Source organism: Lithobates pipiens, unplaced genomic scaffold (genome assembly GCF_037356315.1).
Source record: "Lithobates pipiens isolate NorthernLeopardFrog02 unplaced genomic scaffold, aLitPip1_a1.2 Scaffold_77, whole genome shotgun sequence".
NCBI lineage: Eukaryota > Metazoa > Chordata > Amphibia > Anura > Ranidae > Lithobates > Lithobates pipiens.
This window is the reverse complement of record NW_027507900.1, coordinates 780076-800658: the sequence shown is the minus strand read 5'-3', so window position 1 is coordinate 800658 and position 20583 is coordinate 780076. Positions and strand designations below refer to the sequence as shown.

The following is a 20583-nucleotide window of genomic DNA, read 5'->3' as shown; positions in this document are numbered from 1 at the left end:
ATTTCCCACAATAAACCATTGGTGGCCCCCAAATGTCAGAGATCTCCCTAAGGAAACCATTGGTGGTCCGCAATTGTCAGAGATCTCCCTAAAGAAACCATTGGTGGTCCCCAATTCTTATAGATTTCCCACACAAAACCATTGGTGGTCCCCAATTGTCAGATTTCCCTCAATAAACCATTGGTGGTCCCCACTTGTCAGAGATCTCCCTAAAGAAACCATTGGTGGTCCCCAAGTGTCAGAGATATTTTCTTAATTTTAAGGGGATTTATTGGGACACCAAACATCTGGGGTCCCTCAATGGCGCACTGACCGAGCCCCCGAAACATCGTGACATTGGCACTTAAGGTCTCATTTGACCACCAATAAAACAAGACACGTCCGTAACAAGGAAGAACTTTTATTGACGCTACAGAATATCAAAATATGATCCAGATTGTTTGTCTCGTAGGGTTCAGCTGATGGGATCTGCCCAGAGGACTTGCACTGATTATAGAGAGAATTATCAATCGGGGCCTTAACATGGCAGCAGGACTCTGGGACTCGCATAGGAAGGTCATTCAGAACAGCAACTCACTGACTCCCCCCACCTCAGGTTCTGCACCTGAACCTTCTGATGGGACTTTATTAAGGCATGAACATACAAGGTCTGCTTATCTGATTGACCACCAACGCCTGTAAAAGGACAGCTAAAGCCCAACTCCCGTTGACATTTTTTGAATTATTTAGTTCTCCAGCCAGTGCAGAACTAGGAAAGTAGCTCTCGCTGTATTACTCACCTCCTCTCTGGTGCTGTACCCACCAGGCAATCAAGCGTCTCTTTCCTGTACATACAGGTCACTATGGGAGGAATTTATCATGGCACCCTGCGCTCGCAGTACAACGATGACATGATCTCCTTACCATCACTCTAGACATCCCCAAGGGCTGAAGATTGCTGGAGAAGAGGTGAAGGAGACCCAAACCCATAACTGGACCACCTAGAATTCTTTCATGCGGCTGACATAACTACTACGTCGGGGTCTGCTCTGACCTGTCCCTTCCCGGCCAGGAGCCGGGTGAAGCTGCAGATGGAGGACATTGTGTCCCCCAAGAGTTGGCTGAGTGCAGGGCAAACACTATGGGTCCAAAAGACCCCCGATCCCTCCATTAAGTGTACCTGTCCCTCAATATGTGCCACCACATGGGGCCCCCGTGTGATAGCAATAAAGTTAAGTGATATAAAATTAGTACAAAATGAAAAAATATATAAAATAAATTAAGAAGGGAAGGGGTGTAAGGTGAGTATATTTTTAGTTTTTATCACTTCTGACTCCAAGAGAGGGGGCTCCAGCACACAGCCTGAGATTGACAGCTTCAGCTCTGTTGCAGTGTGAAGGGGGGGGGGGGTGCCTTCTCTCCAATCAGCTCTCACTGATCTCTGCATAGCGTGATTTCAGCTCACTGCCCCCTTTTTTTCTGAAAGCTCAGACAAGATTTATAAATTATGGACTTTGAATGGTTTTAGAAAAGAGAGGACTGCAGATAAACAGGTACAACTTATGTAGGGAGATTTGTATCATCTATCTGTGTGAAAGCGCAGAGTCACCTGACTGGGTACATGAAGGGCTACAACCACTTTAATATATGAAGGGTCGACAAGATAAGCGGACCTTTGAGATGCTAAAGTCCAGATAAAGCGACCTTCGTAAACGAGTCGTGTATAGGGCCTCCCACCCCCCTAGTTTTAGCTTTGCCCCTCCTCCGTTTTATTCTCTTCGTGAATTTTTAAATGTTCGTTTAACCGGCTCTTGAAAGGGAACTCTTTGCCGCAGTGCGGGCAGGGGTGCTGCCTTCGCATGATGTGGACTCTACGGTGGACCTTGAGGTTGGACCTGGTGGTGAACCCTCTCTCACATTCGGCACACCAAAAAGGCTTCTCCACCTCGTGAACCCTCTGGTGCCTCACCAGGTTGTTCTTCTGTTTGAAACAATTGCCGCACTCGGTACACTGATAGGCCTTGTCCGCCGCGTGCAGTTTCTGGTGGTTTAGGAGGCGGGGCCCCGAGCTGAACCGCTTCCCGCACTCCGGGCATTCAAACAGTTTCTCGGTGACGCCAATGTGGACTCTCTTATGCTTGGTCAGTTCGGCTTGTCGGAAGAAACATTTACCGCAGTCAGAACAGACCGGATTCCCGCCGACGTGAGTCCGTTCGTGCCTGAGGAGCAGAGCCTTGTGAGCAAAGCTCTTCCCGCAGAGGATGCATGGGTACGGTTTGTCCACGGTATGGAAGCGCTGGTGCCTGGTGAACTTGTGCTGGTCAACAAAGCACTGGCCGCAGTGGGTGCAGGTGAACGTCACCGCTTCTTGGTGGATCCGCTGGTGGCTGAGCAGGTTCTCTTGGCGGGCATAAGATTTGCCGCAGGCCGAGCAGCAGAACTGTTTGGAGCCCGTGTGGACCTTCATGTGCTCGGCGACGTTGGACTTGCTGGAGAAGCGTTTCCCGCATTGGGAGCAGGAGAACGGCTTCTCTCCGGTGTGGATTCTCTCGTGGATGATGAGGTGCGAGTTGCTGGGGAAGGTGATGTTGCACTCGGAGCAGTAGAGGATCCTGTTGGCTTTGTGTATCCGAGCATGTGCCGTGAGGTCCGTCTTGTTGCAGAAGTCAGCTCCGCACTCCAAGCAGGACATCTTCTTCCCTTTGTGGGTTTCACGGTGCCGCACCAGGTTGCCATGATTGGTGAAGTTTCTTTTACACACGGGGCATGCATAGGTGGTCTTCGATGACTGAGATGTGGAGGCCACTTTGTCCTGCAGGGGTTTTGTCTTCACCTTGATTTCAATGCCTTCAATGTACTCTCCAGTGATGGTGAAGGAGTGAATGTCGGAGTCCGTGATGGTCCCTTCGAGGATGTGAAGCCCTTCAGGAGGAAAGTCTTCTTCCTCCTCCTCCTCTTTAATCTGAATAGAAAGTCTCTGTGTAGGATCAGTGTGTGGAGAGAAGTCCATGTTGGTGGGATCTTCTCCTTCAGGTGATCGGGGTTCTTCCTTTATCTCTATAGGTGGACACTGTACATGAGCTGGGGGGTCTAACACATTACTCCTCCTTCCACTTGTGAGAGGCTCCTGCTTTATCTGAACCATGGAGGAAGAACAGTCAAGATCACCTGAGAAGGGTTCCATCTTAATCTGAGATGTCCGAGCATGGGGGAGGTCTTCTCCTCCATACGAGCAGGGCTCCTCCTTAATACGGGACGGCATGTGCCTTCTATGATCTGCAAGGGAAGATTGCTTGGAGTCCAGGAGATTGTGTCCTGACTGAGAATTCTTTCTAATAGGAGCAGATATGACTTTGTGAGTAGCAGATGTGGAAAATCTAGTTGATGGAATGTTGTCTTTTTGAAATGAGGGGGTTACCTCATCAGGTGTACACGGTCTAAGACATCTGGGTCTGGGAGCGTCGGCACATTCTTGATGTGGGAGAGGTTCTTCTTTAATGGTGGCCTTATACAGTGGGGCAATGTGGTCAGGATGTGAAGAGGTCTCCTCCTTCATAATCACGGAGAACCGCGTTGTGCATAGAGAGCTTTCCATGTAGTGGCGGCTGTGACCTCTCGCCAATTCCCGCCTCTTGTCTCTTGTCTCAACCCAGGTGGTCTCTTCCATGTACGTTGTCTCAGTCTGAATTTTTTCTATGTCAGTTGTCTTGGTATGAGTCTCTTCTATGTCAGTTATCTCAGTCTGGGCCTTTTCCAAGTCCATTGTCTTAGTCTGGGTCTTCTCCGTGTCTGTTGCCTCGATCTGGGACTTCTCCATGTCCCTTGTCTCAGTCCGGATCTCTTCCATGTCCCTTGTCTCAGTCCGGATCTCTTCCATGTCCCTTGTCTCAGTCCGAGTCTCTTCCATGTCCCTTGTCTCAGTCCGGGTCTCTTCCATGTCCCTTGTCTCAGTCTGGGTCTCTTCCATGTCCCTTGTCTCAGTCCGGGTCTCTTCCATGTCCCTTGTCTCAGTCCGGGTCTCTTCCATGTCCCTTGTCTCAGTCCGGGTCTCTTCCATGTCCCTTGTCTCAGTCCGGATCTCTTGCATGTCCCTTGTCTCAGTCCGGGTCTCTTCCATGTCCCTTGTCTCAGTCCGGGTCTCTTCCATGTCCCTTGTCTCAGTCCGGATCTCTTCCATGTCCCTTGTCTCAGTCCTGATCTCTTCCATGTGCCTTGTCTCAGTCCGAGTCTCTATAATGGCCGTTATCTCCACTTATCATGTCTTAGTCTGGGACTCTTCCATCACTGTGTTATCTTGAGGCTCTCCTAACCTGGATCTCACACTTCTGCTGAACTCCTGATCATGCTACCGCGGTGAATATTCACAAAGGTCTCCTCTGTGACACATGAATGAACTCTGATGTGATGGCTCCCAGATCATTGGTGGCTTCTCACTGACCTGCCAGAAAGAAGGAAAGAGTGAGAGCCAACAGCTGACACAAAGGAGAATAAAAACACAACAGGATAAAATTATGTTAAAGGGCAACTTCACTTTTAGTAGATAACACTCTTCATGTATCTGACATAGTTACTTCATCCTCCATCCCACTCTGTAGTCCTGCCCTGAGCTGAACAAACAGCGGGGTCCTCTGCCTAGGGCACACGGCAGCTCCATTGATTCCTTTTGATAGACCGTACCCTGCAGGATGGCTGGGGGTCAATAGGAAAAAGGACCAAGCTGGGATGTACTGGCTGTGTGGTGCTGGTATATACTGGATGTGTGGTGCTGGGATGTATTGGATATAAAGGCTGTGGTGTGCTGGGATGTACTGGCTGTGGTGTGCTGGGATGTATTGTATTGGCTACAAAGGCTATGTGGTGCTGGGATGTATTGGATACAAAGGCTGTGGTGTGCTGGGATGTATTGTATTGGCTACAAAGGCTGTGTGTGGTGCTGGGATGTATTAGATGCAAAGGCTGTGCGGTGATGGGATGTACTGGCTGTGCGGTGCTGGAATGTATTGGATACAAAGACTGCGCAGAGCTGGGATGTATTGGATACCAAGGCTGTGCTGGGATGTATTGGATACAAATACACGCTGGGATGTAGTGGATACAAAGGCTGTGTGGTGCTGGGATGTATTGGATACAAAGGCTGTGTGGTGCTGGGATGTATTGGATACAAAGGCTGTGTGGTGCTGGGATGTATTGGATACAAAGGCTGTGTGGTGCTGGGATGTACTGGATGTGCAGTGCTGGGATGTATGGGATACAAAGGCTGTGTAGTGCTGGGATGTATTGGATACAAAGGCTATGTGGTGCTGGGATGTCTTGGATACAAAGGCTGTGCGGTGCTGGGATGTATTGGATACAAAGGCTGTGCGGTGCTGGGATGTATTGGATACAAAGGCTGTGCGATGCTGGGATGTATTGGATACAAAGGCTATGCAGTGCTGGGATGTATTGGATACAAAGGCTTGCGTTGCTGGGATGTACTGGCTGTTGGGTGCTAGGATGTACTGGATGTGCAGTGCTGGCATGTATTGGATACAAAGGCTGTGTGGTGCTGGGATGTATTAGATGCAAAGGCTGTGCGGTGATGAGATGTACTGGCTGTGCGGTGCTGGAATGTATTGGATACAAAGACTGCGCAGCGCTGGGATGTATTGGATACAAATACACGCTGGGATGTAGTGGATACAAAGGCTATACAGTGCTGGGATGTATTGGATACAAAGGCTGTGTGGTGCTGGGATGTATTGGATACAAAGGCTGTGTGGTGCTGGGATGTCCTGGATGTGAAGTGCTGGGATGTATGGGATACAAAGGCTGTGCAGTGCTGGGATGTATTGGATACAAAGGCTGTGCGGAGCTGGGATGTATTGGATACAAAGGCTGTGCGGTGCTGGGATGTATTGGATACAAAGGCTGTGCGATGCTGGGATGTATTGGATACAAAGACTGTGCTGGGATGTATTAGGTACAAATACACTCTGGGATGCATTGGATACAAAGGCTATGCAGTGCTGGGATGTATTGGATACAAAGGCTGTGTGGTGCTGGGATGTATTGGAATACAAAGGCTGTGTGGTGCTGGGATGTACTGGATGTGCGGTGCTGGGATGTATGGGATACAAAGGCTGTGCTGGGATGTATTAGGTACAAATACACTCTGGGATGTATTGGATACAAAGGCTATGCAGTGCTGGGATGTATTGGATACAAAGGCTGTGTGGTGCTGGGATGTATTGGATACAAAGGCTGTGTGGTGCTGGGATGTACTGGATGTGCGGTGCTGGGATGTATGGGATACAAAGGCTGTGCGGTGCTGGGATGTATTAGGTACATATACACGCTGGGATGTATTGGATACAAAGGCTATGCAGTGTTGGGATGTATTGGATACAAAGGCTTTGTGGTGCTGGGATGTATGGGATACAAAGGCTGTGCGATGCTGGGATGTATTGGATACAAAGGCTGTGCGGTGCTGGGATGTATTAGGTACAAATACACGCTGGGATGTATTGGATACAAAGGCTATGCAGTGCTGGGATGTATTGGATACAAAGGCTGTGCGGTGCTGGGATGTATTGGATACAAAGGCTGTGCGGTGCTGGGATGTATGGGATACAAAGGCTGTGCGGTGCTGGGATGTATTGGATACAAAGGCTGTGCAGTGCTGGGATGTACAGGATGTGCGGTGCTGGGATGTATTGGATACAAAGGCTGTGTGGTGCTGGAAAGTATGGGATGTACAGGATGTGCGGTGCTGGGATGTATGGGATACAAAGGTTGTGCGGTGCTGGGATGTATTGGCTACAAAGGCTGTGCGGTGCTGGGATGTATTGGATACAAAGGCTGTGTGGTGCTGGGATGTATTAGATGCAAAGGCTGTGCGGTGATGGGATGTACTGGCTGGGCGGTGCTGGAATGTATTGGATACAAAGACTGCGCAGAGCTGGGATGTATTGGATACCAAGGCTGTGCTGGGATGTATTGGATACAAATACACGCTGGGATGTAGTGGATACAAAGGCTAAACAGTGCTGGGATGTATTGGATACAAAGGCTGTGTGGTGCTGGGATGTATTGGATACAAAGGCTGTGTGGTGCTGGGATGTACTGGATGTGCAGTGCTGGGATGTATGGGATACAAAGGCTGTGTAGTGCTGGGATGTATTGGATACAAAGGCTATGTGGTGCTGGGATGTCTTGGATACAAAGGCTGTGCGGTGCTGGGATGTATTGGATACAAAGGCTGTGCGGTGCTGGGATGTATTGGATACAAAGGCTGTGCGATGCTGGGATGTATTGGATACAAAGGCTATGCAGTGCTGGGATGTATTGGATACAAAGGCTTGCGTTGCTGGGATGTACTGGCTGTTGGGTGCTAGGATGTACTGGATGTGCAGTGCTGGCATGTATTGGATACAAAGGCTGTGTGGTGCTGGGATGTATTAGATGCAAAGGCTGTGCGGTGATGAGATGTACTGGCTGTGCGGTGCTGGAATGTATTGGATACAAAGACTGCGCAGCGCTGGGATGTATTGGATACAAATACACGCTGGGATGTATTGGATACAAATACACGCTGGGATGTAGTGGATACAAAGGCTATACAGTGCTGGGATGTATTGGATACAAAGGCTGTGTGGTGCTGGGATGTCCTGGATGTGCAGTGCTGGGATGTATGGGATACAAAGGCTGTGTAGTGATGGGATGTATTGGATACAAAGGCTGTGCGGAGCTGGGATGTATTGGATACAAAGGCTGTGCAGTGCTGGGATGTATTGGATACAAAGGCTGTGCGGAGCTGGGATGTATTGGATACAAAGGCTGTGCGGTGCTGGGATGTATTGGATACAAAGGCTGTGCGATGCTGGGATGTATTGGATACAAAGACTGTGCTGGGATGTATTAGGTACAAATACACTCTGGGATGTATTGGATACAAAGGCTATGCAGTGCTGGGATGTATTGGATACAAAGGCTGTGTGGTGCTGGGATGTATTGGATACAAAGGCTGTGTGGTGCTGGGATGTACTGGATGTGCGGTGCTGGGATGTATGGGATACAAAGGCTGTGTGGTGCTGGGATGTATTGGATACAAAGACTGTGCTGGGATGTATTAGGTACAAATACACTCTGGGATGTATTGGATACAAAGGCTATGCAGTGCTGGGATGTATTGGATACAAAGGCTGTGTGGTGCTGGGATGTATTGGATACAAAGGCTGTGTGGTGCTGGGATGTACTGGATGTGCGGTGCTGGGATGTATTGGATACAAAGGCTGTGTGGTGCTGGGATGTACTGGATGTGCGGTGCTGGGATGTATGGGATACAAAGGCTGTGCGGTGCTGGGATGTATTAGGTACATATACACGCTGGGATGTATTGGATACAAAGGCTATGCAGTGTTGGGATGTATTGGATACAAAGGCTTTGTGGTGCTGGGATGTATGGGATACAAAGGCTGTGCGATGCTGGGATGTATTGGATACAAAGGCTGTGCGGTGCTGGGATGTATTAGGTACAAATACACGCTGGGATGTATTGGATACAAAGGCTATGCAGTGCTGGGATGTATTGGATACAAAGGCTGTGTGGTGCTGGGATGTATTGGATACAAAGGCTGTGCGGTGCTGGGATGTATGGGATACAAAGGCTGTGCGGTGCTGGGATGTATTGGATACAAAGGCTGTGCAGTGCTGGGATGTACAGGATGTGCGGTGCTGGGATGTATTGGATACAAAGGCTGTGTGGTGCTGGAATGTATGGGATGTACAGGATGTGCGGTGCTGGGATGTATGGGATACAAAGGTTGTGCGGTGCTCGGATGTATTGGATACAAAGGCTGTGTGGTCCTGGGATGTATTGGATACAAAGGCTGTGCGGTGCTGGGATGTATTGGATACAAAGGCTGTGTGGTGCTGGAATGTATGGGATGTACAGGATGTGCGGTGCTGGGATGTATTGGATACAAAGGCTGTGCGGTGCTGGGATGTATTGGATACAAAGGCTGTGCGGTGCTGGGATGTATGCGATACAAAGGTTGTGCGGTGCTGGGATGTATTGGATACAAAGGCTGTGCGGTGCTGGGATGTATTGGATACAAAGGCTGTGCGGTGCTGGGATGTATGCGATACAAAGGTTGTGCGGTGCTCGGATGTATTGGATACAAAGGCTGTGCGGTGCTGGGATGTATTAGGTACAAAGGCTGTGCAGTGCTGGGATGTACAGGATGTGCGGTGTTGGGATGTATTGGATACAAAGGCTGTGTGGTGCTGGAATGTATGGGATGTACAGGATGTGCGGTGCTGGGATGTATGGGATACAAAGGTTGTGCGGTGCTCGGATGTATTGGATACAAAGGCTGTGTGGTGCTGGGATGTATTGGATACAAAGGCTGTGCGGTGCTGGGATGTATTGGATACAAAGGCTGTGTGGTGCTGGAATGTATGGGATGTACAGGATGTGCGGTGCTGGGATGTATTGGATACAAAGGCTGTGCGGTGCTGGGATGTATGCGATACAAAGGTTGTGCGGTGCTCGGATGTATTGGATACAAAGGCTGTGCGGTGCTGGGATGTATTGGATACAAAGGCTGTGCGGTGCTGGGATGTACTGGATACAAAGGCTGTGCAGTGCTGGTTAAGGTTCCCATCCTGGTCCTTACTGAAGAACTCGCAGCCCTAGATTTGGAACTGTCTGCATTGGCTACACTTGAAGTGACTATCCTGAATTCTCAAGCGCTCAAACCTTTAAGATTTTTCCAGTGCAGTCCATATTGCATTTGGTCCTGTATAGTGATTGGCCTAATCCTGAACCTGAACCTATCCTTACAGATCCTTCTGGAGCTCATGCCGGTGGCTCTACTTTACTTAGTTGATGGACTATCAGATGTTGTACATCAAACATCCAGAAGGGGCCTCCTTTCGGTACTATTGATAAAGACCCTTTGGCTAAACTGTGAGTCTGTGGAGCATCAGTGCAGAGAACATTTCTCGTATCTGGACTTTGATGAGGAACGCCTCTCGTATCTGGACTTTGATGAGGAACGCCTCTCGTATCTGGACTTTGATGAGGAACGCCTCTCGTATCTGGACTTTGATGAGGAACGCCTCTCGTATCTGGACTTTGATGAGGAACGCCTCTCCTATCTGGACTTTGATGAAGAACGCCTCTCGTATCTGGACTTTGATGAGGAACGTCTCTCGTATCTGGACTTTGATGAGGAACGCCTCTCGTATCTGGACTTTGCTGAGGAACGCCTCTCGTATCTGGACTTTGATGAGGAACACCTCTCGTATCTGGACTTTGATGAGGAACGCCTCTCGTATCTGGACTTTGATGAGGAACGCCTCTCGTATCTGGACTTTGATGAGGAACACCTCTCGTATCTGGACTTTGATGAGGAACGCCTCTCGTATCTGGACTTTGATGAGGAACGCCTCTCCTATCTGGACTTTGATGAAGAACGCCTCTCGTATCTGGACTTTGATGAGGAACGTCTCTCGTATCTGGACTTTGATGAGGAACGCCTCTCGTATCTGGACTTTGCTGAGGAACGCCTCTCGTATCTGGACTTTGATGAGGAACGCCTCTCGTATCTGGACTTTGATGAGGAACGCCTCTCGTATCTGGACTTTGATGAGGAACGCCTCTCGTATCTGGACTTTGATGAGGAACACCTCTCGTATCTGGACTTTGATGAGGAACACCTCTCGTATCTGGACTTTGATGAGGAACTCCTCTCGTATCTGAACTTTGATGAGGAACGCCTCTCGTATCTGGACTTTGATGAGGAACGCCTCTCGTATCTGGACTTTGATGAGGAACGCCTCTCGTATCTGGACTTTGATGAGGAACACCTCTCGTATCTGGACTTTGATGAGGAACACCTCTCGTATCTGGACTTTGATGAGGAACTCCTCTCGTATCTGAACTTTGATGAGGAACGCCTCTCGTATCTGGACTTTGATGAGGAACGCCTCTCGTATCTGGACTTTGATGAGGAACGCCTCTCGTATCTGGACTTTGTTGAGGAACGCCTCTCGTATCTGGACTTTGATGAGGAACGCCTCTCGTATCTGGACTTTGATGAGGAACGCCTCTCGTATCTGGACTTTGATGAGGAACGCCTCTCGTATCTGGACTTTGATGAGGAACGCCTCTCGTATCTGGACTTTGATGAGGAACGCCTCTCGTATCTGGACTTTGATGAGGAACACCTCTCGTATCTGGACTTTGATGAGGAACGCCTCTCGTATCTGGACTTTGATGAGGAACGCCTCTTTGGCAAATTGCTGAACAATTTCATCAAGGTGTCATCATGGAGAAGAAGATGCAAAATCCCCGGTCCTTTCAATTCTCTCAGATATCCAGTTTCGGAGGCAATGCCTGAAACCCAGTTTCGCCCTAGGCCTGGACCTCCGACTCAGCAAGCAAGTCCTCCCCATGATAAGGGGGCACCCCACCTGTCAGAGTCAGGGGAAATATTATTTGGTCTTTTGCAGCCATCTGATCCAAAGACCCTCAGATCCAGAATATTGTACCCGGGGGCAACAAACTGGAATTTGGGTTCCTGAATCCCGATTCACGTTGCCAAACCTGAAAAGATTGGTGACCCTACACGCTGTCCTCTCTCAAGGGGCCATTGTCCCAGAAAAAGAGAGGTTTCCAAGTTTCAATTCAAACTTTTTCCATCATCCCCAAAGCATAAGGGGGGCAACTTCCCCATATAGTTATGAAGGTTCTCAGCATCTTCCTGGTATCAAAATTCCATATGGAATCTGCCGGTCATCCATCCAGGAGACCTCCTGGCCTTTATGGACCTCAAGGATCTCTGCTTGCATGTCCCCATCTTCCCGTTGCATTTTGCTGCCCTTTCTCTCTTTGCCCGTCCTCCGCACCTCAAGCTTTCAGCAAGGTGCTAGCCCGTTCTCGCTCTGCTTCACTTTCCGGAATTCCCCATAATGGAATACCTTGAAGACCTTCTTCTGAGGGAACGGTGAGATTTGGGTGGATCCTAGATCTCCAGAAATTAGTGCTGGAAACATTCCATCAGACTATGTGGGCCTGATCTGAAACACAGTCCTGCCCAAAGTTTTCCATCTCCTGGAGGTGCCAACTCACCCTTCATTTTTACATGAGGACTATGGAATTTATAGGGTCTTCCTAGTTCCATATGCTCCATTTCACTCCAGACCATTGCAATTCCTTATTCTGGCAGCACGGGTCAAGAGGGTGTAGTCTTTGGATTATACTATGACTAGCAGGACCAGGTTTGCCCCGGTGTGTGGGTCACCAGTGTAGCACTGGACATGGGAAAATCCAATGGTTTGGAAGGTACTCACGACAGATGCCAGGTGTCCTCTCCATACAAGGGACTTGGTCATTGGAGGAAACGTGTTTCTAGACCAGTATACTGGAGCTCAGTGGACTCCATTATCCCTCCCAGGCTGGACCTCTCGTCTGCGGGGTTACCTAACCAGGGTTCAGTCTGGAAAAGCCATGGCAGAGACTTACATAATCCATCAGGGAGGAGCTAGAAGTCTGGCAGCTCAAAGAGAAGTGGATCTGATTCTGGTTTGGGCAGAACTTCATAGCCCAGCCATGGTGGACTCAGTTGTCAACATCTGGAATGGTTTGCCCTTACTGAGGTGTTTCCAGAACTCTGCTGCGGGTGAGGACACGGAATGTGGCTTCCGGGTTCAACAACAAACTGAGCCGGTTTGACTCCAGATCCATGGATCCTCTAAGCCCTTGCAGTGGATGTTCTGGTGATCAATTTAACATGATTGACGTTTTCCTCCTGGAAAGCTCCTTCCTCTTTTCCTCCACGGGATGGAGATGGAAGGCTTTCCTGTGATTCCCAGTTGGATGTGGTTTTTGAATCTCGTCAGGCTCCTGGCAGACTGTCTGTGGGCTCTTCCAGATCATGTGGGACTTCTGCCCCAAGGCTTGATTTGCCATCATTTGTCCTAACGGCTTCGCTGCTGAACCTGGGTCCCCGGGGACAGGGGCCTATCGGATCAGATTCAGTTAGGAATTGCCTTCTCACAGAGTCTACCATCGCAATTGTTAAGTGTATCCCTCTCGTTGCAAGACAAGGAAATTCCATCAAGTCTCAGGTTCCGGGCTTTTCTCTAGGCTGGTCTGGAACAGCTTTTGGCCTGGAGTTCCATCACTGGTCACATCTCACCTTTAGGGGTTCTTTATTCAGGGACTCCTTAATGAAGGCCTTCATTCGGGTTGTTGGACACACTGATCCTTATGTACCGTTTTCCACAGACTTCATGGGATCTCAGCCTGGTTCTCCTGGTTCCTCCAAGACAAACCTTTCAACCTATCAGATTCCTGTGTCTGTTGGTGGCCTTTCTCATTGCTGAGGTGGTGGCTTTAACCCATAGAAAACCTCTCATTGTTCTACACAGGGACAAGGTTGCCTTGAGGCCCAGGGCCCCTTCCCATGGTGGAGTCTTCTAGAGATTCCTCCCATGGTGGTTTCTTCCAGGGCCCCTTCCCATGGTGGAGTCTTCCAGAGATTCCTCCCATGGTGATTTCTTCCAGAGATTCTTCCCATGGTGGTTTCTTCCAGAGATTCCTCCCATGGTGGATGCTTCCAGAGATTCTTCCCATGGTGGTTTCTTCCAGAGATTCCTCCCATGGTGCTTTCTTCCAGAGATTCCTCCCATGGTGGATGCTTCCAGAGATTCCTCCCATGGTGCTTTCTTCCAGAGATTCCTCCCATGGTGGATGCTTCCAGAGATTCCTCCCATGGTGGATGCTTCCAGAGATTCCTCCCATGGTGGATGCTTCCAGAGATTCCTCCCATGGTGGTTTCTTCCAGAGATTCCTCCCATGGTGGATGCTTCCAGAGATTCCTCCCATGGTGGATGCTTCCAGAGATTCCTCCCATGGTGGTTTCTTCCAGAGATTCCTCCCATGGTGGATGCTTCCAGAGATTCTTCCCATGGTGGATGCTTCCAGAGCCCCTTCCCATGGTGGTTTCTTCCAGAGATTCTTTCCATGGTGGATGCTTCCAGAGATTCCTCCCATGGTGCTTTCTTCCAGAAATTCCTCCCATGGTGCTTTCTTCCGGAGATTCCTCCCATGGTGGTTTCTTCCAGAGATTCCTCCCATGGTGGATGCTTCCAGAGATTCCTCCCATGGTGGTTTCTTCCAGAGATTCCTCCCATGGTGGTTTCTTCCAGAGATTCCTCCCATGGTGGATGCTTCCAGAGATTCCTCCCATGGTGGTTTCTTCCAGAGATTCCTCCCATGGTGGATGCTTCCAGAGATTCCTCCCATGGTGGTTTCTTCCAGAGATTCCTCCCATGGTGGTTTCTTCCAGAGAGTCTTCCCATGGTGGATGCTTCCAGAGATTCCTCCCATGGTGGTTTCTTCCAGAGATTCCTCCCATGGTGGTTTCTTCCAGAGATTCTTCCCATGGTGGATGCTTCCAGAGATTCCTCCCATGGTGGTTTCTTCCAGAGCCCCTTCCCATGGTGTTTTTTTCCAGAGATTCTTCCCATGGTGGTTTATTCCAGAGATTCTTCCCATGGTGGTTTCTTCCAGAGATTCTTCCCATGGTGGTTTCTTCCACAGATTCCTCCCACGGTGGTTTCTTCTGGAGATTCTTCCCATGGTGGTTTCTTCCGGAGATTCTTCCCATGGTGGTTTCTTCCAAGGATTCTTCCCATGGTGGTTTCTTCCAGAGATTCCTCCCATGGTGGTTTCTTCCAGAGATTCCTCCCATGGTGGATGCTTCCAGAGATTCCTCCCATGGTGGTTTCTTCCAGAGATTCTTCCCATGGTGGTTTCTTCCAGAGATTCCTCCCATGGTGGTTTCTTCCAGAGATTCCTCCCATGGTGGTTTCTTCCAGAGATTCCTCCCATGGTGGATGCTTCCAGAGATTCTTCCCATGGTGGTTTCTTCCAGAGCCCCTTCCCATGGTGGTTTCTTCCAGAGATTCTTCCCATGGTGGTTTCTTCCAGAGATTCCTCCCATGGTGGATGCTTCCAGAGATTCCTCCCATGGTGGTTTCTTCCAGAGCCCCTTCCCATGGTGGTTTCTTCCAGAGCCCCTTCCCATGGTGTTTTTTTCCAGAGATTCTTCCCATGGTGGTTTATTCCAGAGATTCTTCCCATGGTGGTTTCTTCTGGAGATTCTTCCCATGGTGGTTTCTTCCAGGGATTCTTCCCATGGTGGTTTCTTCCAAGGATCCTTCCCATGGTGGTTTCTTCCAAGGATCCTTCCCATGGTGGTTTCTTCCAGAGATTCCTCCCATGGTGGTTTCTTCCAGAGATTCTTCCCATGGTGGTTTCTTCCAGAGATTCTTCCCATGGTGGTTTCTTCCGGAGATTCCTCCCATGGTGGTTTCTTCCAGAGATTCCTCCCATGATGGATTCTTCCAGAGATTCTTCCCATGGTGGTTTCTTCCAGAGATTCCTCCCATGGTGGTTTCTTCCAGAGATTCCTCCCATGGTGGTTTCTTCCAAAGATTCTTCCCATGGTGGTTTCTTCCGGAGATTCTTCCCATGGTGGTTTCTTCCAGAGATTCTTCCCATGGTGGTTTCTTCCGGAGATTCTTCCCATGGTGGTTTCTTCCAAAGATTCTTCCCATGGTGGTTTCTTCCAGAGATTCCTCCCATGATGGTTTCTTCCAGAGATTCTTCCCATGGTGGTTTCTTCCAGAGATTCTTCCCATGGTGGTTTCTTCCAGAGATTCTTCCCATGGTGGTTTCTTCCAGAGATTCTTCCCATGGTGGTTTCTTCCAGAGATTCTTCCCATGGTGGTTTCTTCCGGAGATTCTTCCCATGGTGGTTTCTTCCAAAGATTCTTCCCATGGTGGTTTCTTCCAGAGATTCCTCCCATGGTGGATGCTTCCAGAGATTCCTCCCATGGTGGTTTCTTCCAGAGATTCCTCCCATGGTGGTTTCTTCCAGAGATTCCTCCCATGGTGGTTTCTTCCAAAGATTCTTCCCATGGTGGTTTCTTCCGGAGATTCTTCCCATGGTGGTTTCTTCCAGAGATTCTTCCCATGGTGGTTTCTTCCAGAGATTCTTCCCATGGTGGTTTCTTCCGGAGATTCCTCCCATGGTGGTTTCTTCCAGAGATTCCTCCCATGATGGATTCTTCCAGAGATTCTTCCCATGGTGGTTTCTTCCAGAGATTCCTCCCATGGTGGTTTCTTCCAGAGATTCCTCCCATGGTGGTTTCTTCCAAAGATTCTTCCCATGGTGGTTTCTTCCGGAGATTCTTCCCATGGTGGTTTCTTCCGGAGATTCTTCCCATGGTGGTTTCTTCCAGAGATTCTTCCCATGGTGGTTTCTTCCGGAGATTCCTCCCATGGTGGTTTCTTCCAGAGATTCCTCCCATGATGGATTCTTCCAGAGATTCTTCCCATGGTGGATGCTTCCAGAGATTCCTCCCATGGTGGTTTCTTCCAGAGATTCCTCCCATGATGGATTCTTCCAGAGATTCCTCCCATGATGGATTCTTCCAGAGATTCCTCCCATGGTGGTTTCTTCCAGAGATTCCTCCCATGGTGGTTTCTTCCAGAGATTCCTCCCATGGTGGTTTCTTCCAGAGATTCCTCCCATGGTGGTTTCTTCCAAAGATTCTTCCCATGGTGGTTTCTTCCGGAGATTCTTCCCATGGTGGTTTCTTCCAGAGATTCTTCCCATGGTGGTTTCTTCCAGAGATTCCTCCCATGGTGGTTTCTTCCAAAGATTCTTCCCATGGTGGTTTCTTCCGGAGATTCTTCCCATGGTGGTTTCTTCCAAAGATTCTTCCCATGGTGGTTTCTTCCGGAGATTCTTCCCATGGTGGTTTCTTCCAGAGATTCCTCCCATGATGGATTCTAACCCCCAGGTGAGGTATGAGGTACAGTTATCCCCTCCCCCAGGTGAGGTATGAGGTACAGTTATCCCCTCCCCCCAGGTGAGGTATGAGGCACAGTTATCCCCTCCCCCCAGGTGAGGTATGAGGTACAGTTATCCCCTCCCCCCAGGTGAGGTATGAGGTACAGTTATCCCCTCCCCCAGGTGAGGTATGAGGTACAGTTATCCCCTCCCCAGGTGAGGTATGAGGCACAGTTATCCCCTCCCCCAGGTGAGGTATGAGGTACAGTTATCCCCTCCCCCCAGGTGAGGTATGAGGTACAGTTATCTCCTCCCCCCAGGTGAGGTATGAGGCACAGTTATCCCCTCCCCCAGGTGAGGTATGAGGCACAGTTATCCCCTCCCCCCAGGTGAGGTATGAGGTACAGTTATCTCCTCCCCCCAGGTGAGGTATGAGGTACAGTTATCCCCTCCCCCCAGGTGAGGTATGAGGCACAGTTATCCCTTCCCCCCAGGTGAGGTATGAGGTACAGTTATCCCCTCCCCCCAGGTGAGGCACAGTTATCCCTTCCCCCCAGGTGAGGTATGAGGCACAGTTATCCCCTCCCCCATGTGAGGTATGAGGTACTGTTATCCCCTCCCCCATGTGAGGTATGAGGTACTGTTATCCCCTCCCCCCAGGTGAGGCACAGTTATCCCTTCCCCCCAGGTGAGGTATGAGGCACAGTTATCCCCTCCCCCATGTGAGGTATGAGGTACTGTTATCCCCTCCCCCCAGGTGAGGTATGAGGTACAGTTATCCCCTCCCCCCAGGTGAGGTATGAGGCACAGTTATCCCCTCCCCCCAGGTGAGGTATGAGGCACAGTTATCCCCTCCCCCCAGGTGAGGTATGAGGTACAGTTATCCCCTCCCCCCAGGTGAGGCACAGTTATCCCCTCCCCCCAGGTGAGGTATGAGGCACAAGTTACCTCCTCCTGTCAGTTGCTGTCTGTCCCTTTTCATGCTGTAGGCCTCCACCGGAAGTCCACCCTCCTCCTCCTGGTTTTGCGTTCCAGCCTACTTCCGGGTTCTGCGTTTCATGTCTTCAGACTTTTCCGCGGTGAAACCGCGACTCGTCACAGTTTACTACGGAAGTGACGTTCCGTCACCGCCATCTTGCTACACCCCACACCCACCGGAGTTTTGCAATTTACAGGTATTTATAACAGTAACAGTTTTCTATAGTGAAATACAGGACTTAGAACTCCGTCTGACTGGTTATATATTGAACTTCAAAAGCATCGAACTTCTGCCAGATTACTAAACCTGTGTGAGGGTTGCCGCTGCTTTTAAAATTCAACGTCTAACCAGTCAGACGGAGTTGTAAGTTCTGTATTTCACTATATACGTGTACAATGCAAAATTCCGGTGGGTGTAACAACATGTCCGCTTTCACCCTTCTCAGTGTATCCTTACTGTGGACGAGTGTGTGGTGTAGCAAGATGGCGGCGACGAAACGTCACTTCCGCAGCAAACTGCGAATATGACGTTGAACAACCCGGAAGTGTCTGCCTGGAACGCACAGTGGGTAACGTTTGGACCGCAAAAACCGGAAGCGTCATATTGGAACGCACACAAGCCAATGAGTGAAACGCACAACCCGGAAGTGGTGGTCTTAGGGCATTCTAGTTCCTGTAGAACTGTGGTGCAGGTCAGTGGTCCTATGTTGGGGTGATGTGGGGTGCAGGGGTGGGCTCCTTGTCTGTTTCCCCAGTTCTGGGCCTCAGAGGGAATCAGGATGACACCAGTGAGGAGATCATTGTACATATTATCAGTAATGTAGCCATAGAGATGTATATAGTGCTGACATATTCCATAGTGCAGTACACAGAGGAGGTCCCACCCTCCACTGGGGGTCATGTGATGGGCGTGAAGAGCAGACCACACACACAGGTGGATGGCGCGGAGTGGGGTGTACAATGGCAGTGCATCAGTGAGGCATCACAGGAGGGAAATATGGGACAGCAACAAAGGGGGGGGGAGTCCAAAGGACACAATGGGGGACACACAGCTGGGTCACAGGACAGCAGTATGATACAGCAGATGGCAAGTCCTAAACAGAAATATGGTACAGCAAACAGGGAGTCAAGGGGCAGCAAGGCAAACAGTGGGGACAGTCCGGGGTGACAAGGAGGGAGGACACGGGGCTGTATGTACGGGATAACAGTCACAGGGCAGCAGAGGGGATACCCACATTGGCAGCTTCTGACGATCATGGAGGGCAGGCACAGGAGACTCCAGGATCCAGGGAAGTAGAGAGGACAGGTTCTGGGCATCCAACTTAGAATGCACAAGGCAGCAGGAGGGTCAGAGGACAAAGGCAGGGGGATCTGTAGAGTGAAGGATGGAAGAGTCCTTACAGAGGTGGGGGGGGGGAGGTCCAGGGAAAGGTGGACTTCTGGGGAGAGGTGAAGGTCCAGGGAAAGGTGGACTTCTGGGGAGAGGTGAAGGTCCAGGGAGAGATGGACTTCTGGGGAGAGGTGAAGGTCCAGGGAGAGGTGGACTTCTGGGGAGAGGTGAAGGTCCAGGGAGAGGTGGACTTCTGGGGAGAGGTGAAGGTCCAGGGAGAGATGGACTTCTGGGGAGAGGTGAAGGTCCAGGGAGAGATGGACTTCTGGGGAGACGTGAAGGTCCAGGGAGAGGTGGACTTCTGGGGAGAGGTGGAGGTCCAGGGAGAGGTGGAGGTCCAAGGAGACGTGAAGGTCCGGGGAGAGGTGGAGGTCCAAGGAGATGTGAAGGTCCGGGGAGAGGTGGAGGTCCAAGGAGAGGTGAAGGTCCGGAGAGAGGTGGAGGTCCAGGGAGAGGTGGACTTCTGGGAAGAGGTGGAGGTCCAGGGAGAGGTGGACTTCTACGTGAAGGTCCAGGGAGAGGTGGACTTCTTGGGAGACGTCGAGGTCCAGGGAGAGGTGAAGGTCCAGGGAGAGATGGACTTCTGGGGAGAGGTGAAGGTCCAGGGAGAGATGGACTTCTGGGGAGAGGTGAAGGTCCAGGGAGAGATGGACTTCTGGGAAGAGGTGAAGGTCCAGGGAGAGATGGACTTCTGGGGAGAGGTGAAGGTCCAGGGAGAGATGGACTTCTGGGGAGACGTGAAGGTCCAGGGAGAGGTGGACTTCTGGGAAGAGGTGGAGGTCCAAGGAGATGTGAAGGTTCAGGGAGAGGTGGAGGTCCGGGGAGAGGTGGAGGTCCAGGGAGAGGTGGAGGTCCAAGGAGACGTGGAGGTCCAAGGAGACGTGAATGTCCGGGGAGAGGTGGAGGTCCAAGGAGAGGTGGAGGTCCAGGGAGAGGTGAAGGTCCGGAGAGAGGTGGAGGTCCAGGGAGAGGTGAAGGTCCGGAGAGAGGTGGACTTCTGGGAAGAGGTGGAGGTCCAGGGAGAGAGAGACTTCTGGGGAGACGTTAAGGTCCAGGGAGAGATGGACTTCTGGGGAGAGGTGAAGGTCCAGGGAGAGGTGGACTTCTGGGAGGTAGAGGTCCAGGGAGAGATGGACTTCTGGGAAGAGGTGAAGGTCCAGGGAGAGATGGACTTCTGGGGAGAGGTGAAGGTCCAGGGAGAGATGGACTTCTGGGGAGACGTGAAGGTCCAGGGAGAGGTGGACTTCTGGGGAGAGGTGAAGGTCCAGGGAGAGATGGACTTCTGGGGAGATGTGAAGGTCCAGGGAGAGATGGACTTCTGGGGAGAGGTGGAGGTCCAGGGAGAGATGGACTTCTGGGAAGAGGTGAAGGTCCAGGGAGAGATGG

General features: G+C 50.5%; 3 protein-coding genes across 5 annotated transcripts in view; 2 read left to right on the top strand and 1 right to left on the bottom strand.

The window, feature by feature from the left end:
- The window catches only part of LOC143959479 (uncharacterized), a 269947-nt gene that overhangs the window by 192792 nt on the left and 56572 nt on the right, over positions 1-20583 (top strand). The window lies entirely within an intron of this gene.
- LOC143959465 (uncharacterized) overlaps positions 1-20583 on the top strand; it is a 67226-nt gene that overhangs the window by 27655 nt on the left and 18988 nt on the right. For 2 of the 3 annotated variants that reach the window (XM_077468123.1, XM_077468121.1), the window contains exon 1: positions 18218-18499. The exons of the other annotated variant lie outside the window; for it this stretch is intronic. The gene's annotated coding sequence lies outside the window, so the exon portion shown is untranslated. Of the gene's footprint in view, positions 1-18217; positions 18500-20583 lie in introns of those variants that run through there. 3 annotated transcript variants of the gene reach the window in all.
- Positions 385-18230, bottom strand: LOC143959467 (uncharacterized). The gene is made up of 2 exons (XM_077468127.1): positions 17778-18230; positions 385-4417 (listed from the first exon to the last, which is right to left on the bottom strand). The coding sequence occupies exon 2, from the start codon at positions 4184-4186 to the stop codon at positions 1727-1729; it is 2460 nt and encodes an 819-aa protein (XP_077324253.1). The 5' UTR covers positions 4187-4417; positions 17778-18230; the 3' UTR covers positions 385-1726.

Bases quoted from the DNA above. Each gene is read 5' to 3' on its own strand.
- LOC143959467 (XM_077468127.1), bottom strand. From the start codon at position 4,186: ATGGAAGAGATCAGGACTGAGACAAGGGACATGGAAGAGATCCGGACT.